At 35.5% G+C, this 19,830-nt stretch overlaps 1 protein-coding gene across 2 annotated transcripts in view; it reads left to right on the forward strand.

Annotated features, from left to right (window-relative positions):
* MYH10 (myosin heavy chain 10) overlaps positions 1–19,830 on the forward strand; it is an 84,659-nt gene that overhangs the window by 43,666 nt on the left and 21,163 nt on the right. For both annotated transcript variants that reach the window (XM_034407930.3, XM_034407924.3), the window contains 14 exons: positions 189–307; positions 2,450–2,602; positions 3,010–3,183; positions 5,006–5,179; positions 5,649–5,763; positions 12,893–13,086; positions 13,291–13,412; positions 13,643–13,712; positions 13,802–13,962; positions 14,217–14,325; positions 14,427–14,558; positions 15,506–15,712; positions 15,826–15,963; positions 17,943–18,066. In XM_034407930.3, the coding sequence (XP_034263821.2) occupies positions 189–307; positions 2,450–2,602; positions 3,010–3,183; positions 5,006–5,179; positions 5,649–5,763; positions 12,893–13,086; positions 13,291–13,412; positions 13,643–13,712; positions 13,802–13,962; positions 14,217–14,325; positions 14,427–14,558; positions 15,506–15,712; positions 15,826–15,963; positions 17,943–18,066 (1,992 nt within the window). The remainder of the gene's footprint in view (positions 1–188; positions 308–2,449; positions 2,603–3,009; positions 3,184–5,005; positions 5,180–5,648; positions 5,764–12,892; positions 13,087–13,290; positions 13,413–13,642; positions 13,713–13,801; positions 13,963–14,216; positions 14,326–14,426; positions 14,559–15,505; positions 15,713–15,825; positions 15,964–17,942; positions 18,067–19,830) is intronic.

Here is a 19,830-nt window from a genome sequence, read left to right on the forward strand (position 1 = left end):
GAACATTCCCTACAATCTTGCAACATAAAATTTTTTTACAGCAGAGCTATGGATTTCATTTTTACTTGAAAATATTTTCCTGATGCTAGATAATCTGAAAACAGTAGAGTATTTTTTAATATATAAATTGCACAAACAGTTGCTGAAGGAGAATTGTAATAACTGACTTCGTTGCTTTCATTTTGTAGTTGCACAGAAGCTCTGCCATCTGTTGGGAATGAATGTAATGGAATTTACTCGAGCAATACTCACTCCACGCATTAAAGTTGGCAGGGACTATGTCCAAAAAGCCCAAACTAAAGAACAAGTAAGCTAAAATACAGAATGATAGATCTTATTGTACCCGTCTGCTTCCAACTAACATATTTAACATTTTCCTTTATCCTGGGAGGCAGGGGCAAGAGTGATGATGATGGGCATAATTTACATCAAGGGTGTCAAAGTCATGTCCCGGTGGCATCACATGGTGTATCGGGACTTTTTTCCCCCCTTCGCTAAACCGGGTGTGAGCATGGCCAGCGCAGGCCGGGAGTTTGACAGCCCTGATTTACATTACAGTAATACTGTATCAGGTTTTTGTTCTGGAGTTTTGAAGTTTTGTTTTGTGTTCCAGAAGTAGCTGTTAGCTACTTCTCCAACAATGCCTCTATGTTGAATTTTGGTATAGGAGTAACTTGAACATAAGCAGTTTTGGATAGAGGGATAGAAGAACTGAATAGTGGAGGCAAGATTTATATACATGCAGCTCTTAGGCATACTGTGTTTTTCCAAAAATAAAACCCTGTGTTATATTTTTTTGAACCCTGAAATAAGCGCTTGGCCTTATTGCCATGCACTCAAAAGCCCGATTGGGTTTATTATCAGGGGATGTCTTATTTTGGGGGAAACAGAGTACCTTTAAGAGCTCTTTAAATCTAGCATTGATGGATGTTTATTCAGCTGAGAATATTTAAAAAGGGTAGAACTAAGAAACCCGGTTTATAAATTATGAAATTTTATGTCAGATGACTATATTGTTTATCTTTGGCATGAAAAGGAATATAGTTCTGGCCAAGTTTTAAAAATCTTTACTGTACATCTACTTTAACACATAGCTTCTCTTTCAAAAAGTTTGCATTGAGAAAAGATTTTAATGTTTTAAGGATAGGAAATGGATCCTTTCATTCTGCTATGATGGAGGTTATTTTTATCATAATACACTCATTATACACATCCATGTATACATTCTCTCACACAGACCGGTTCCTCTTAAATTCCTTCAAACAAAGGGATTGTGCCTTCCTTTCTTTCAAAAGCACATAGCTGCACACTGGAATTTACATTAACCAATACTGTAGCAGTGGCAAAACTATTCCATTCTGTTTTCCCAGCTCTGCTGTCTGGAGCTCAGAGACATTTTCCCATTTATATGTTTCAGTTGGGTGCTAACTTTAGCACTCTTCCTCTCCCTTTGCCAACAGCTGGTGACAAATTGTTTCAGAGTTTCGGCACTCATTAGAACATGAGTGAGTATGTTTAGGCAACTGTGAACTAAATAGACAGTCCTCACCAATGGTGAAATCCAATTTTTTTTACTACCGGTTCTGTGGGTGTGGCTTGGTGGGCGTAGCAGGGGAAGGATACTGCAAAATCTCCATTCCCACCCCACTCTGTGGCCAGCCAGAGGTGGTATTTGCCGGTTCTCCGAACTACTCAAAATTTCTGCTACCGGTTCTCCGAACTACTCAAAATTTCCGCTACCGGTTCTCCAGAACTTGTCAGAACCTGCTGGATTTCACCCCTGGTCCTCACTTAACAGTGTTAATTGGGACCAGAAACTCCCATCATTTAGCAATAGGGTCATGAGTGAAAAGGAAAAAAAAACCATGTGACTGCTGCTCAATGATAGCAGTTCCATCCATCCTTCTTAAGTCATTGTTAAGTGTTCATGTCAAATCATGTGACAGTAGCTTGCAACTTCCTGCCAGCTTCTCTATCGACTTTGCTTGTCAGAGGCTGGCAGGGATGGTTGTACATCACACTCACATGACCATAGGGAAGCTACTACAGCCATAAGTACAAGGACGGGTTGTAATTACCTCTGGTTTAGTACTGTCATAAATTGAAACAATTGCTGAACAAGTGGGCATTAAATCATGACCACCTGTAACAGGCATCTGTAATTCATTTCTGTCTGTTGACTCTGTCTTTGCATGTGTTCTGAACAGCTTCAAAGTAGTCCAGTATTGATTCTGAATTTATCTGAACCAATTACTTTCTATAAGAGCTATACAAATTACAAGGCTAGATAACATTTTTCCTAAAGTTCATACTTATATCTTTTTTGCTTAATGCAACTTAATTCCTTTGTACCTTTTGTATTCAAAAATTACTGTGCTAAGTTTCTTTACAGTAAAATATTAATTCTCATCTTTACATATTATAAGCTATGATTTCTTCCCTTATAAAGGCAGATTTTGCTGTAGAGGCATTGGCAAAAGCTACATATGAACGTCTTTTCCGTTGGCTTGTTCACCGTATTAACAAAGCTTTAGATAGAACTAAACGGCAAGGAGCTTCCTTCATTGGCATCTTGGATATTGCTGGATTTGAAATCTTTGAGGTAAGCAAAGCAAAACCAAACACTTTCCGTACATACCAAACGTTATTGTTAACTTGTGGTTCCATCATTAGCCATCAGTAGTATCAGATGTGTATATCATATTATAAATTTCTGCAAGAATTTATAATGCGAAAAGTGAATCAGAACTGCACTACACATTTAAAATCTGCATACCATCTGTGATTACATTTCTTGGAGGCTTGAAGTTTGATCTGGCTCATATTCTGACTTAGGAAACTCTCAGTGAGATGGCTTGCCTGCTTACATGTCTCACATTTTCTTGATACATACTCCTCTGTCTGATGTTTGTTTAAAACAATAAATAAATGGTCTCTAAAAGTTTCCTACAATATAGTAAATATTAAAACTACACAATTAAAATGTACTTTTCTTGCTTATTTTCCCAGTTAAACTCTTTCGAACAACTGTGTATCAACTATACAAATGAGAAACTGCAGCAGTTATTCAACCATACCATGTTTATCTTGGAACAAGAAGAATATCAAAGGGAGGGCATAGAATGGAATTTTATTGACTTTGGACTGGATCTACAACCCTGCATTGATTTAATTGAACGACCTGTAAGTTCTTATATCCCTACCTTTCTTTTTGCAGCTGGTAGTTTTCTCAGACAAGATATTTTCCACTTGCTAAACTGAACATATGGGTTATTTCTACCAAAGTTTTCCTCTCCTATTTCCCTTATTGTCTGATTTACAAATTAGCAGCCTTGTCTTTTAGACCAGGCATCCCCAATCCCTGGCCCATGGCCTGTCCAGAATCAGACCGGGCAAATGGCAGATGAGCAGGTATGTGTATGCAAAGCTTCATTTGCACAAGAGGTGGGCAATGGCGCTCATGCGCATGCCTGCTGCTCACACGAAACCATCCTCTCTCCTCCCCTTACTTGTCCACCAAGCCAGAAAAGTTGAGATCCGCTGCCTTAGACTACAATAATGTTTTAACATATTCAGATTGTTTAGTTCAAAATGAACCTTTCGTAGTGGTTGATGAAACAGTATAAACTAAATTTATATCAAATCTGTATTTTAATCTGTGATCCAGAGTGTAGCTTTTCTAGTGTGTGGTCCTTTTACATTTGGTTTAATATTTACGAAGTATCATCACTTGTAAAATTGAGTCTTGATTTTCACAATAATTTATTTTATGCACTACTTGCTTTAATGAAACCATTTATGTTCTGACAGTTTTGTATTTGTATTTGTATTTGTATTTATTAGATTTATATACCGCCCTTCTCCCGAAGGACTCAGGGCAAATAACAATATATAAAATTTAAAAAACAATTTAAAACATATTAAATGAATTTGGCCCTTACGCATTAAAACACCCCCTTTTTAAAAAACGAATTAAAATTAGCAATTAAAAGAGTTAGGTCAGCCCAGCTTGTTGAAATAAAAAAGTCTTGAGGGTGCGACGGAAAGTGCGTACATCCGGAATCCTCCGTATCTCCGGGGGGAGTTCGTTCCAAAAGGCAGGTGCCCCCACAGAGAAGGCTCTCCCCCTGGGGGCCTCCAGCCGACACTGTTTGACCGACGGCACCCTGAGGAGCCCCTCTCTGTGGGAGCGTACTGAGAGGCTATCGGTGGCAGAAGGCGGTCTCGTAAATACCCAGGTCCTAAGCCATGGAGTGCTCTAAAGGTGGTAACCAATACCTTGAAGCGCACCCGGAAGAACACCGGAAGCCAGTGCAGCTCGCGCAGGAGAGGTGTTACATGGGAGCACCACATTGCTCCCATAACCACCCGCGTGGCTGCATTCTGGACCAGTTGAAGCCTCCGGGTGCTCTTCAAGGGGAGCCCCATGTAGAGAGCATTACAGTAGTCCAGGCGAGAAGTGACGAGGGCATGAGTGACCGTGCATAAGGAGTCCCGATCCAGAAAGGGACAAAACTGGTGAATCAGGCGGACCTGATAAAAAGTCCCCCTGGCCACAGCCGTCAGATGTTTTTCCAGAGACAGCCGTGTATCCAGGAGGACACCCAAGTTGCGTGCCCTCTCCGTGGGAGCCAATGATTTGCTCCCAATAGTCAGTGATGGCACCAACTGACTATATCGGGACGCCGGAAACCACAGCCATTCTGTTTGGAGGGATTGAGCCTGAGTCTGTTTCTCCCCATCCAGTTTTAATTATATAACATACATTATAACAAATATTTGTATACTGTAGCTACAATAAGAGTTACAATAAATTGTGATTGGACTCTGGATTTATTGCTTTTAATCTTATTTTTTCTTATCATCTGTTAAAATAGAAATCTTTCTGATTTTCATACATATAATTTGTTCTGCTTTAGCAGTATGTTTCCACATTATATGATAAATGTAAGAAGAAAATAAATAACTAGTAATAGTCTATGTATTTTAATTTTTTTTAAATTAGGCTAACCCTCCAGGTGTATTGGCTTTGCTGGATGAAGAATGCTGGTTCCCTAAAGCAACTGACAAGACATTTGTAGAAAAACTAGTCCAAGAGCAAGGTACTCATTCCAAATTCCAAAAACCTCGGCAGCTGAAGGACAAGGCAGACTTCTGCATTATCCATTATGCAGGAAGGGTAAGAAATAATCACTGTATAGTCTAACCATTCTTCAGACTTCCCCTTTGAAGAGACTGTTGGAATTTAGATATAATAGAGCCGTTAGCTGTTTTGACTTCTAATTTGCATATATAATCATGATTATAAAAAATAATTAAAACATTTTTTTTTAAAAAGGACCTAAATAAATAAAATGTCGTTGACCTATAGCACAAGATTTCTAGATCTGTTGCAACAAATTGTTTCCGTTTAAAGTAACTAATCCTTAGAATGTCAATTACTTATTTAATAATACGTGATGATGGAACTCTGTCTAGTAGCTCATCTCCCTCCATTGACCTTGTTAATAGCCAACCAGTTATTATTAATCTAAAAGGATTTCATTGAAAATGACTCCAATGAATAGAGGCATTTGAAGCTACTGATGTGAGCAGAAACAGTTTAGTTTTCTGGGGATTTACTAAATTCCCCATTTGCTTCATTCCAGGTGGATTACAAGGCAGATGAATGGCTAATGAAAAATATGGACCCACTGAATGATAATGTGGCAACTCTTCTGCACCAGTCTTCTGACAGATTTGTTGCAGAACTTTGGAAAGATGGTAAGAATCTGCTCCAAACTCAGGAAAGATATAATTCTATGTAGTCAAACTACTATGTGATTGCTCAAATATTGCTTACCAAAATTTGTACAGGCAGTCCTTAATTATAACCACAGTTGGGATCAGGACTTTCATCACTAAGCAGTGCAGTTGTTAAGAGAGTCGTCATAGGACCATCTCAATTTTATTGTCTTTTTTGCTGTGGTGGTTAAGTGAATCATGTAGTGATTAAGCAAATCCAGTTTTCCCCATTGACTTTGCTTGCCTGTAAGTCAGCTGGAAAGGTTGCCAATGGTGATCATGTGAGCCCTGGACACTGCAACTATTATTTATTAAATTTATGTGCCGCCCATCTCAAGCAATAATGTGACATCATAAATACAGGCTGGTTGCCAAGTGTCCAAATTGCAGCATCTGACTGCAGGGATGTTTCAATGATCGTAAGTGTGAGGACCATATATAAGCCACTTTTTTCAATGCCTTTGTAACTTTGAATGGTCACTGAATGAATGGTCGTAAGTCAAGGACTATCTGTAATTAGATACTCTGCTCATACCATACAATTTATTTCATTTATATATGTGTCATTATGGTTAGCTGCACTTTTTGTTCATGCATTAAACTGTTAGATTCCATGTTTTGAACAGAATTGGTTACTATTTCAGATGATTCTCTGAGAGATTCCATTACAGATAAATGATAATCACAAAAATTAAAGCGGTTGTTTCAGTAACTATTTATTTAAAAGTATCTGGTTTTGCTGTAAAATATATGGCTGCAAGATGTGTTTACATTTAAGCCATTGGAGTGCAGGATATTATGCTAAGGGTTTTCATAAATTGCTAACATGTGATGTACATGATTAACATAAGCATGCTTTGACAACAGTTTTTAGATTTGTCAAGCTTATAAAGTAATGTGATTATCAATTATCACTTTGCTACTTAATTTTATATCACATTATTAGCACACAAATCTTATTGTATCAGCCAGAAGTCTTTCCAATATCCTTCTCATAATAGCCACTATCTACTATCATAGGTTCGCCATTATGGCTATATGAGATACTTTATTTTCTTAGATCTTTATCATTCTTATTCAAGTTAATGAAATTCTAGTATAGTTTAGACATTTCTTTCTTTAGTTTGGGCTTTTGTAAGAGCCTATCATATTGCTTTCTTTACTTCCAAAAAGGAAAAGTTGAAATGTTATAATCTTTCCCTGTAAAGTAATTCTAGGCTTTTGATAACTGGGTACAGAAAAGTTCATTTCTGTGATATCCTTTTGAGATGTAATGACACAAATGGTGTTGCATACTCTGCTCAGGCAGCATATATTTGTTAAAACATTATGGTGCAGTTTTTTTTTCTAATTAAGATAAATACATCAAAGATTGCTTTTGAACACACATGGATTTAAGAAAGTAGGTTCATGAATATCCAATGATTATATCTAATACTTATAGCATAGCGTTTTTCATATGAACAGCTGTTTAGAAAGATTTTGTATGTTAGAAACAGCCAAAATATTTGCACTTGGCATGGATATATGGTGAATTCTATAACATCCATCTTGTGTTATCTTTTCATTTCCTTGATAGTTCATGAAGTGTTGGGTATATTCATGTATGGCCATGTCATGTTGTAAGCATAGGATAATGGCCTAAATGCCTCATTGTGCTAACAATATTTCATGTTGAAGAGCTGTGAATTAGTTTTGAGTATATGCTTATATTTTGCACTAATCCCTTTATCAATATAAAGCTGAAGTGACTTATTTTATACAAGCTAATGTTTACTCATATCTAATTGTTACTGCAACCAGCTATTAGTCTTTTGAGTTCTGAAATGAATACACCATCCCTATACAGTATATTGTTAAAGCTTCATTGAAATTCTGAGTGGTGGTTTTTTACTAACTGGATTATCTTCTATATCTGCTTTTTATTTTTGCTGTTTCTGTGCCACAGACATTCACAATATTCAGAGAGCCTCTTTCTATGACAATGTTCCTGGTTTTCCTGAAGCACCAGGTGAATGTATGAACGGTGCTCCTAAAAGCAGGACTTGAATCTATAGGAAAAATATCATTTTTTTTCCTTTTGCTTATAGGCCAGCATGAACTTTTCATTTCATCCTAGCCTTAAGTGTTAGCTGCACAAGGCAAGTGTTCTTGTGTGCATACTATTCAGTTGCTACTGCATCAAATAGTCTCATTTTTTTCTATTGCACTTTGAAAAAGCTTTGCAAGTGAGTAGCTGCATTTTAAAACATGAGCTTGCTTTTCTGACCCATTCGATAATTTTGGATATTTCAGTTTAGAAGTGTTGTTGGCCTAATTTTTTTGCCCATGATATATTGATACAAATAAAACAGCATTATTTGTCTTTACGTGGTATGCTATAGCTGAAAAGTTGTTGCTATGCAGCAAACAGAAAAGTTTTAATTTCACAAGCCATTAAGTCAGAGGTTTGCTATTTTGACCCCTGATATCGTACTCATCCCTCCTTCCAGTCACAAAGCTAACAATTTAATAATTTAATTTTTATATCATCAGAGTTGTCAAACTTTTGAGCCTTGCATGGGCAAAACTAGAGCACATTTTAACAGTGTTTAAACTGCATAAATACAATCTGGATTTTTAAAAAATGGTAGCTTATTGCTCATAACTCTCTGGGTTATGAATTACAGTGAGAATCCCTGCTTTGAGGTACTCTGAAAAATTAAAATAAAAGTTACACAATCCTTTTGCCTTCTAGTCCTACCAGAAAAGCTCATCAAGGGCCACTAATAGAAGTGCAGCAAAATATTATGTGCTCGATTTGAAATGAACAGTAGATTAATCCCTATTATCCAGGAAGGGAAAGATCATGTGATTTACATTTTTATATATATCTGATGCTACTTAGCTATTTGTTTCTGTCTCTGCCTCACTGTGTCTTGTACACTATTGGTAATTCATATTTTCTTAATATTTATTTCTTCCTCAAATTATTAATCTTTCTGCTTATTGTTGCTTAAAAATAAAATTTTCAATTCCTTTACTGTTTACTCTAAAGAAGGAAAATATTTTGCTAAATTTGAAACAGTGAATAAGCAGGTGTCTTTGATCACTTGAATGATTCCTGTGGAGAATACCAACAAACACCTTATTCATGCAAAAAACAAAAACAAAAAATCCTCTACTCAGGAGGCTAATAGCATTTCATCTGTGGGAGCCAATGAATAAAAACAAGGAGAAAAAAGTAGATGGCTCAGATTTGGTAAAAGATCTAAATCCCATGAAATAACAGCTTTCACTTCTCAAGACATTATGTATCCTTAAGTCTGAAAGTTATAATCTCATGCAATTTTGATGTTCATATCTGAAGCCTCCTATGATTCATTGCAAAAATACCAAAATCTCACTGTTTTGTATATTGTAAATTTTTGGCCATCTCTGTATGTCAGGGGTTCCCAACCGCTGGGCTGGGGCCTACTATCAGGGCCTATTTGGAACCAGGCCGTACACATATACCAGCAGTCCCTGACCTATGCAGCTTTGCAGCCCGGTGGTGGTGGAGGGGGGAGTGGGCCGCATGAGTCAAGCTGCACGTGCGCATGTATGCCACCCTGCTGCTCATGCGGCTCAGTTCCCCACCCCGCCACCAAGCCACATAGGCTCAGGATCACTGGTATATGTGTATATGTCCATGTGCATGGGTTCTAATAAAAAATATTTCGACAAATACTATCAATGAGTATTGCAAATGTTTTGATGTCCATGACACTATATCACTATAAATTTAAAATAAATAAATAAATAAATAAAATTTGACTCTGCTGCAAATTAACATTACAGTCTTGGTTGACAGAATAACCTTGATGCTAGAACATTAGGGGAGATGAGAAAGGTCGTAGCTTTTAGGTCTAATATATATCAGTCCTGAGTCACATAAAAATCTTAGGGTCACTGAAGTAGTGGCCAGATGAGGAATTCTGGAATACAGAATATGTCAAACCTAAGTATTAGTTTTTCTTGAACTAGAGCTTCCATGAAGACAAAATAAGAATCCAAAAAGTAACCAGTTATCCTTCTTAGGACTGAGTATATTTACTTCTTTAGAACAAAGCAAAATGGAGTCTACCTACCCATATTTCTCCTCAATGATTCAAAACAGAACAGGGAGGTACAGTTAAATATTTTTTTTCTCATTAAGTATTAGATTCCAATTTAGGATGAGAATATTTGAGGTCTCATTGTATGTGACCACCATGCTGTATACTGTAATGCCTATTAGAGACCAAAGTTTTAGTGCTTACAAAACATTTATTAGAGATATATAGTGTACTTCTTACCATGTGAAATATATCCCAAAGACTAGTTTTCCCCAAAGCACAAAAAGTTAGCTTTCTTCAAAATGCATACAGCAGTAGAACTATCTACCTATGAAGGTTGTGGGTTGTTCACTTCTGAGGGTTTTAAAGAAGAAGCTAAGTAATCACATCTTGCAAATGGCTTGTTTGGTTTTCACACACATTGCAGGGACTTAATGATTCTCATAATCTTTTCTAATTCTATGATTCTGTGAAATCAGTTGCTCCTGCTTCTTCAAGACTCTGATATTCAACTTTCTTAGCTGTTATTGAATATTTTGTTCTAATATCCCCATCTTCATTCTAATCCCTCTTTTGTGAATGTGTTTATCACATATATTCCTATAAAATGGTTTGATGTTGTGATATATGGTATACTCATGGCATGAGTATGATGTTATACAAGTGGGCCAAACCAGGATTTTAGGCTTTTATATGTACTTTTTAGGATTTTTGTGGTTTTTTTTTAAACTGAATGATTTAGATCACTCTTTCATTTACTTTTCCTTTGAAAATTGATAAGTATTTTTTTTTATTTGATAGTTTGCCTTAGTTTTGGTAATGAAATCTCTAGGATTTGTAAACTGTGCGGCCTATAGATTGCCAGCACTATTTTAAAGTATAGTCTTATGTTTCTTAGCAGCTTCTCAGAACTTAAATATAGGCTGTGTCTGTTTTTCCTCAGATTTAATATTCCTATCAAAAAAAAAAAAATTCCCCCATTCTTCCTTGATAAGGAAGTTGAAAGACTACTCTATTTCTAAGTAGATGAAGGAGAACCTGAAAACATAGAATATCAGTATCTTTAAAGCTATTACAGCATGATGCATCTTCGTCTCCTATCCTAAAAGATTTTTCTGTGGTTCAGATACGTTGGTGATATGTTTATTATCTGGACTTTATGGTCAGGGTGCCTGGTAAAATTCCTTCAAGTCTTCAGTAACTCAATAAAATTTGATATTTGCCATATTTGTTACAGCAAATATGCTAGTCACAGGCCAGTTGATCAGCACATTTGAGAACCAGAGATATATTGACACCCTTCTTCACTGATGTTTCTGCTAGATTATCTGGAGAATGAATTAACACTTATTCAAATGTATGCATTCCTCTGGCTATGCTTTGTATGAAAGTCAGCAGTGGGGCAGAATGTGCTGGATTAATAACAGAAAGCTTAGGGGGAAAGTGTAGGTCATATGGTCCTTTCTTTCCTGGGCAATAAGAAAAATCATGCCATTAGCGCTAGAACTGCCCCATGCAATGTTCTGCCTCTCCTCTCATAGCCTGCTTGATTTTTATACTTAAATTTACCTATATTATTCCCAAACTGGAATACATAAACTTAAATAAAAATTAGTATTAAGGAAAAACTGCCTTGGTACTATAACCCTTTACAAATCTTATTAAATATTTTACAGTAGTCTTCTTGTAATCTATTTTATAAGGAATATAAATAAACTTGAATGTATTATTATTACATTAAATTATTATTACAGATCCAAAGTGAAGTATTGAATTGTGCCTTCTTCATAAAAATGACATCTGCTTACGTGTTGTACTTGAAATTGCTATGGCTTCTGAAATCTACATGCAAAATAAATCATATATTTTATGAAACTTGAAATGATTATATAATTTACAATTCTAAGCTATTAGTTAATTTTAGCTTTGATTAACTTGACACTGCAGAGTTGATATTTCCCATGATTAAGCATAGCATTGATATATTTGAAATCAGACAGGATTTTTAAAGTTATAAAATAAATTTTTTTAGTACCATGAATTGCTATCCTGTCAGCGCAACTATTATATTTAGGATATATAAATTTTAATTTTTTCTAATTGTAATTTACTCCCTCCCTCCATTTTGTTTAATCATGTACAACAAATGCATTTCACTGATTAAGGAGATTTAGGAAACAAGTTAAGTACATTTTGATTTAACTGCACAGATTTTTGTGACTGGGAAATGTTAAAAGATTGCTAATACCCTGACTAGTGTGATTCACAAAAAAGCTAGACTGCAGCATGTTCAATTCTTTAGAATGACAGTGTGATGGTCCCCATCCCAGCTACTTTATTTCATTTTTGCTTTATTTCAGGGCCAAAATATGGCTCTCTGGTTACTTGATATTTCTCCTGTGATTAGTACTTGCCTTTAGGGTTAACTTTATTGGAATAGACTGATTAAATCAAATTTTCCTCAATTTTATTCTTCATAGAAAACTGTTGATATTTCAGCTGAATTAGTGTCAATATGACAAGCCACATAATTAGTATTTTTGTGATGTAATAGGAAAAATATAAAAAAGCTAAAACCCATATTTTATATTGCAGTTTTATAGGGAAATATTGTACTTTGTTTCAAGCAAAGATACTGTGGGAGGATGGTAATATTTTGTCTTTAATGCAGAGTTTAATTCATTTAGTCATTTGCTTTGGCTATATAATAAATTTTCAACATTATTCATTCTGTGCTCGCACTTGATTCTTGTCAAAAATTTATTTTAATTATAAAAAGGGAATGGCTGTAGTGCTCCTAAAAGCAAAATAGTAACTTTTTTTTTGTTCTTTCTAGTTCATAATTGTCAAAGCTTTTGCCTTGCGCATTGCTTTCAGTCCGGCTACTTCCATGCATACCTATTTGCTTTGGCACAGATGGCACCTTTCAATATTGTCTCACGAAACATTTATTGCACCTTTTATTTATACCGATTGCCTTTACTTATGAATCCTATATGGACCAATTAACTATACATTCTTGTTGCCTGCAGTGGACCGTATTGTGGGCTTAGATCAAGTCACTGGAATAACAGAGACTGCATTTGGCTCGGCTTACAAGACCAAGAAGGGAATGTTTCGTACAGTAGGGCAGCTATACAAAGAATCACTCACCAAACTGATGGCCACACTACGAAATACTAACCCAAATTTTGTTCGCTGCATCATTCCAAACCATGAAAAGAGGGTATGTACTGTTACAGGGATTGTGTTTGAGTTAGATACAATAACTGCTGCTTGTGTTTCTTTTGGTCATACTATGTATCTCTACTTGCTGATATAGAAACATTTTGATTTCATGTTGTATATGGATACTGAAGAGCACTTTGATTTTTGAGTGATTAATATTTCTTTCATGAAAAAATGCTAAAAGGAATCTCTGTGTATTTAGGCTGGAAAGCTGGATCCCCATCTTGTTCTAGACCAGCTCCGTTGCAATGGTGTTCTCGAAGGAATACGGATTTGTCGACAGGGATTTCCAAACAGAATAGTGTTCCAAGAATTTAGACAGAGGTACTTTAATACAGCTGGTCTTAATGTTCCAGAGATCACTTTGTTCAAATAACTTTGTTTTTGTTGTTTATTAACATTTAGTCTTTATTTTATTTTATTTTTTTAATTTGATTTGTATGCCGCCCTTCTCCGAAGACTCAGGGCGGCTTATAATGTGCTCAGCAATTTTCCAGGAGGAATAGGTCTCTGTAACTTTACCAACATCTTCTTGTTTTCTGTTTGGTTTATAGGTATGAGATCCTGACTCCAAATGCAATTCCTAAAGGTTTTATGGATGGAAAGCAAGCTTGTGAGAGAATGGTGAGCCATTACATAGAAATATAATACATCTAGAAAGTTTCATCATTTACGTTCTCTGTGTTAAATAAATGGATTTGGCTCTTGCATAGATCAGAGCACTGGAATTGGATCCTAACTTGTATAGAATTGGTCAGAGCAAGATTTTTTTCCGAGCTGGTGTTTTGGCACATCTAGAAGAAGAAAGAGATTTGAAGATAACAGACATCATTATATTCTTCCAAGCTGTTTGTAGGGGATACTTGGCCAGAAAGTAAGTTAATGTAGTAATATTACTTTAATCCTTATAGACAAGATTTGGTGAATTTTTAAAAAAGGATTTAGGTTAACCAAAAGTACTACATTTAAAGTAATATGCATGATTTGTTCATCGAATGCTTATAGTTCGTTCCATATCACTTTATACTTTAATCAGGTTTTCTTATAAAGCTAATATTTTGATGTTATTGATAAAATGCAGACATTTTCAACTGTTTTATAAAAAAGGGTTTCTTGATTTTTCTTTAGAGCCTTTGCTAAGAAGCAGCAACAACTGAGTGCATTAAAAGTTTTACAAAGAAATTGTGCTGCATATTTGAAGTTAAGGCACTGGCAGTGGTGGAGAGTGTTCACAAAGGTAGATTGTTGTTCTTCAGCTCTAAATTATGTGATGGAATTCTTAATAGCAGAGAACTGACATTAACTTGCTGTTCTTGTGGCTTTTGATTGATTGTGCAGGTGAAGCCTTTGCTTCAGGTTACTCGTCAGGAAGAAGAACTTCAGGCTAAAGATGAAGAGCTGGTAAAGGTGAAAGAGAAACAGAGTAAAGTGGAAGGAGAACTAGAAGAGATGGAAAGAAAGCATCAGCAGGTCATTATACACAATCTGATTTATACAATGCTATTGACCTATATCTTTTTTGCATATGTGATTTATTGAACATAAGTTACAGCAGAGAAAATATTTTTAGTGACAAATAACTTTTTACAACTTTAATTGATTGCCCAGTTAAGCAAAATTATTATGACATATTTACTTCCTGTGTTAATCTAGATACAATTTTAGATGATTTAACAATAGAAAATACTATATTTTAAAAAATATAGACACAGTAAAAAAATTTTTACTGTTCTTGTTAGAAAAATCGGCTTGGAAACTTGGACTTCTGTATTCCAAAAGGTAGAAAATATGTTGTGTGTTATTGCACAAATGCAGCTATAATCCTAATTTATAGCCCATCATCATTTTTCATCTTGCACATGACTTCTGTTTCCACAAATAACCAAAGCATTTTAAAATAAACATGGATATTGAAAGTAGGAGACTGAAATGGTTGGCTGTATTTCTTCCGGTATATATTCCTTCTTATCAGTTATTTCCAAACTTACCTTCTCTTCTACCTTAATAATAATTCAGTTAAAACAATGCTACATCCAATACTTTTAACAACACTTCCTCCAATAACATGCTTCAAAACCTTTGCTAGCTTGTAAGAGCTATTGATACCATTTAGCAATGCTTTTGCAATATGGCAAACTATATCCCAATAGCTGGTAAAATTCTAATAGATTGTTGAGCTAATAAAGGAGAATATTTGTAGCTCATGAGGGGTCCTTGGTGCTCTCTTGAGCTTTCTTGTTTTCTTGCAGATGTTTCATTACCCAAACTAGGTAACATCAGTTACTAGCATTGATGTTGTTACCTAGTTTGGGTAATGAAACATCTGCAAGGAAACAAGAACGCTCAGAAAGGACCCCCTCAAGATTGTTACTGACAGCATGCTAAAAGTTTGAAAGATTTTCTTATCATGTTTGTAGTTGTTAGAAGAGAAGAACATTCTTGCTGAACAGTTGCAAGCGGAGACAGAACTCTTTGCTGAGGCCGAAGAGATGAGAGCTCGCCTGGCTGCCAAGAAGCAAGAGTTAGAAGAAATTCTGCATGATTTAGAATCCCGTGTAGAAGAGGAAGAAGAACGGAATCAAGTGCTTCAGAATGAAAAGAAAAAAATGCAGTCACACGTACAGGTAATTGCTCAGTGGACTGATGATAGGATTATTAGAAACTCTGCCTAAATATTGGGAGTATTAGCCTCTTCCATTGACACAATACCATTATGACAATTTTTTCTGTTTTTCAGGATCTAGAGGAGCAACTTGACGAGGAAGAAGGAGCTCGGCAGAAGCTACAGCTTGAGAAGGTAACAGCTGAAGCAAAAATAAAGAAAATGGAGGAAGAAATCTTGTTATTGGAGGACCAGAACTCCAAATTTCTTAAGGTGAGAAAAAAAAAATGGCTATTCCTCTCCTATGTATCAATGTGGCCAAAACTGGATAGTAAAAGAACAATAGTAACTATAGATAACATGCTATCTCTGGCCATTTTTAAGATTGAGAAAACTAGCCTGCAATGAGACATAAATTTGTTTTATTATATTAACCTCTCCTGTTAAAACATTAAAATCTGGCATATTTACTGTATTTAATAGCTAAAAAGAACTGCAAAATCCACAAACTAAATACAAGTAGCTTTATGTTTTTTGTTCTTTCTGGTTGTCCATTATGTTTAAGAGGCAAGTTGCTCCAGTCAAAGAATTGTGTATTAAATATATGTTAATATATTCCTAACTTTTTCCTGTATGTGGCCCATTACATCATCAGTGAAAAGTTTTGCAGACAGCAACCATTTAAAACTATTGTGCTAATATAGCCAATGATGAAGGGAGTCAAACTTTCACTTGACTATTTCCAGTAAGCTATCTTGTACTTTCACAAATATGTCCCAAATGTGCTTTCTCCCCCCCCCCAAAAAAGTTGCCTTTTGGAGAAAAAAATACCTTTGGGACAACTGAAAATACCTGGATGACTGAAACATTCACAACATGAATGTTGTGCTACAACATGCTTTTCTGTAGTAGCCATGGCCATAAGAAGATAATGTATAACAAGAATGCTGAAGCTATTCCAGGATCTTATCATTATTACATTACCATCTCCAAACCACCGATATTAGGAAGCATTGACTTATTAGGCATGTAACACAATAAGTCCTCATCTTTCCTACTACCTTCTCCTATTGGTATCTTAAATTACTTCATTGTTGGTATGTATACTGAGAGCTTATACACCGGAGGCAAATTTCTTGTGTGTCCAATCACATTCTGCCAATTAAGCTATTCTACTCTACTCTACACTACTCTCTCTTCCTTTTTTTCTGTGAGCATGTAGCCTTAATTGAATACTTGATCGCTGATATTTGAAGTTCAGAATCATATGTCACCACCTGTGGTGGCGCAATGGTTAGAATACAATATTGCAGGCTAATTCTGCTGACTTCTGACTGCCAGCAGTTCCATCCTTCTGAGGTCAGTAAAATGAGGACCCAGATTGTTGGGGGCAATATGCTGACTCTGTAAACCACTTAGGGCTGTAAAGCACTGTGAAGCAGTATAAGTGCTATTGCTATTGCAATTATCAAATGTCATTATGCTTTAGACGGTAGTATCGCAAATCATGCAGAGAATTATTCTTGCTGTTTTGCTTTTGACCAAGTTTTATAATTACTGCAGCATGTGGAATTAAGGACTTCTTATGGTAATGGCCATCTCAATCCAATTGCTATCACTAACCTGATCCTTTCCAGATGAGTTGAGGCTTTGTATATTATTAGTGATTCTATCCAAAACTTCAAAACAAATTGGATTATTCAAAACAAATGGCAGATAATTTTAGAACCTTCAAGATAACTAACTGTAGCTTGGAATGCCTCAAACATACCAATTTACTGATGGAATAAGCTCATTTAATGAAAACCCAGGACATTATTTCCCTGATCTGAGAGTTTCCAACCTGAGACTCTCCAAATATAATTGGATTAAAAATCTAGGCTTCCTAACCAGCATGATACAAAACCTCAATTCATCTGGAAAGGATCAGGTTGGTGATAGCAATTGGATTGAGATAAAACACACGCTAGAAGTTTTGTTAGTGATATAATTTGCATCTGCTAAATATAGAACATAAACATATTTTTAGATGTCTGTTAACAACTAAATGTAAAATATGTTTTCTGTGAACCTGTAACAGTTGCTCTAAAAAGTGTGTGGAGGTTCAAAATGTTTTAAAACATTGGAGAATCTTACTTTGTTATAACCATTCTTTATAATTGGGTTGGTTGGAATGACAGCTGTACAGTTTGTATCTGATTCTTTGACTCTCGTGTGTATGTTACTTCATTCTTACTTTTTTACTCAATTAGGAAAAGAAATTAATGGAGGACAGAATTGCAGAATGTACTTCACAGCTGGCTGAAGAAGAAGAAAAAGCTAAAAATTTAGCGAAGCTGAGAAACAAACAGGAAATGGTGATCACAGATCTGGAAGGTTAGCAGTTACAAGATTTGCTATATGGGGCTAATCATAGGATAAACCAAAAGTATCCTGGTACCAAATAACAGAAGCAAGTTTTAACTTTTGACACAGAGTGTAAAAATAAGTGCATATTGTTTTATCCAAATCAAAAGATAATCTGTAATGTCAGTTTTGAAACTTATTGTAGGACATTTAGACAAGATATACTCCAAAGGCAACAAATCATTAGAACTATCCTTTACTACACATAATATTTGTATTCAAATACTCATATTCAAGTAATAAAAAATACAATGAAATTTGATTTAATATTGCAAAGATAAAAGGTTGTAAGAAATCAGTAGATTCCAATATAAATCACAAAGCATATGAGAGCATATGCACCAAGACAAATTCCTTGCGTGTCCAATCACACTTGGCCAAAAAGAATTCAATTCTGTTCTGTTCTGTTCTGTTCTGTTCTGTTCTATTCTATTCTATTCTATTCTATTCTATTCTATTCTATTCTATTCTATAGCATGTGCCTAAAATCAGCTGTGCTAAATATATTAGAATTCCCAAGCAGCTAGAATGTGCCTAAAATCAGCTGTGCTAAATATATTAGAATTCCCAAGCAGCTAGAATGTTCTTCAGTTTTCATTGAAAAATATCACAATTGAGAAGCTGCTTTCAAATAGGTCAGGAGCTTGAGCAAGAGCATTCATTAAGAATGTCAAATTCCTTGTCAGAGTAGGATTGGATTCTAGATCAATTCCTCTGATTTTCTCTAATATGATAGATTTATGAAACTTGCTTTAAGATGATTGCCCCAATATGTCAAGGATAGTCTTCTAATTTCTTATGTTTTAAGTGATCAAAAATTAACTTAATAACATTAAATGAAAAAAGATGAATTTCACTTACTCGGTTCTCTAGCTATTTAGGACCAAAGCTAACAATCAAAGGGGGGGGGATTTCTTTTTTCCCCCTACGAAATTGTACTCAGAAACAGAGCAGTCTAATCATAACTTCCAAAAGTATGTATTAGATAACTTCTTTTCCATACTGTAAGCATTGTAAAAACTGTAATGAATCATTAATAATGAACATTGGATAAGATTTCAGTGAATATATTCATAGAATATTTTTCATTTATTGTTAACTTGGAACATACTTTCATTTCATTTGTTCCCTCTTCTGTCTTCTCGTAGCCAACCTAGAATTTACAGAATTGTTTGATGGGAATACCACCAGTCCATCAAACTTCTTCAGTTTGTTTTCAAACTCTATAGCGATAGCACTTTCAATCCTGGAGCTAATCATAATTGAATTTTGTCTATTTTTTTTCTACAATATTCTAAACTATTAATTGTTCATCGGGGCACTTCCTTTTCCCATGATTGCTATTCAGCCGTGGGCCTTTCTCATGTGCCAGCATTGAGATAGTAAAGTAACTGTCCTATCATCCCCTCCAAAGCCTTGCCTAAAGAGGGTAATCCGGGGATTGGGATCAGAATTGAGTCTGGATGGGGAAAAAGGCTCCTCCCTCAATGAGGCATTATTCTTTGGTTACTTTAAACAGGCAGAGGGCAAGGATTTGTCCCACAGGGGCCAAAACCTTGCTGCAAAGAACCCTGTCCACTTCCTCAGTGTACAGAAGATCAAAGGAATGACAAGCATTCTTGCAGGTGGTTACCCCAATTGCCTCATTTGTCCCTGCCAATATGTTGACAACCTCCTTCTCTGTTCTTCTCCAAAGTTGGCATTTTAAAAATGTCATATAGCTCATATTTATGA

This window comes from Pantherophis guttatus, chromosome 2 (assembly GCF_059756535.1).
Source record: "Pantherophis guttatus breed Tessera chromosome 2, ASM5975653v1, whole genome shotgun sequence".
Taxonomy (NCBI): domain Eukaryota; kingdom Metazoa; phylum Chordata; class Lepidosauria; order Squamata; family Colubridae; genus Pantherophis; species Pantherophis guttatus.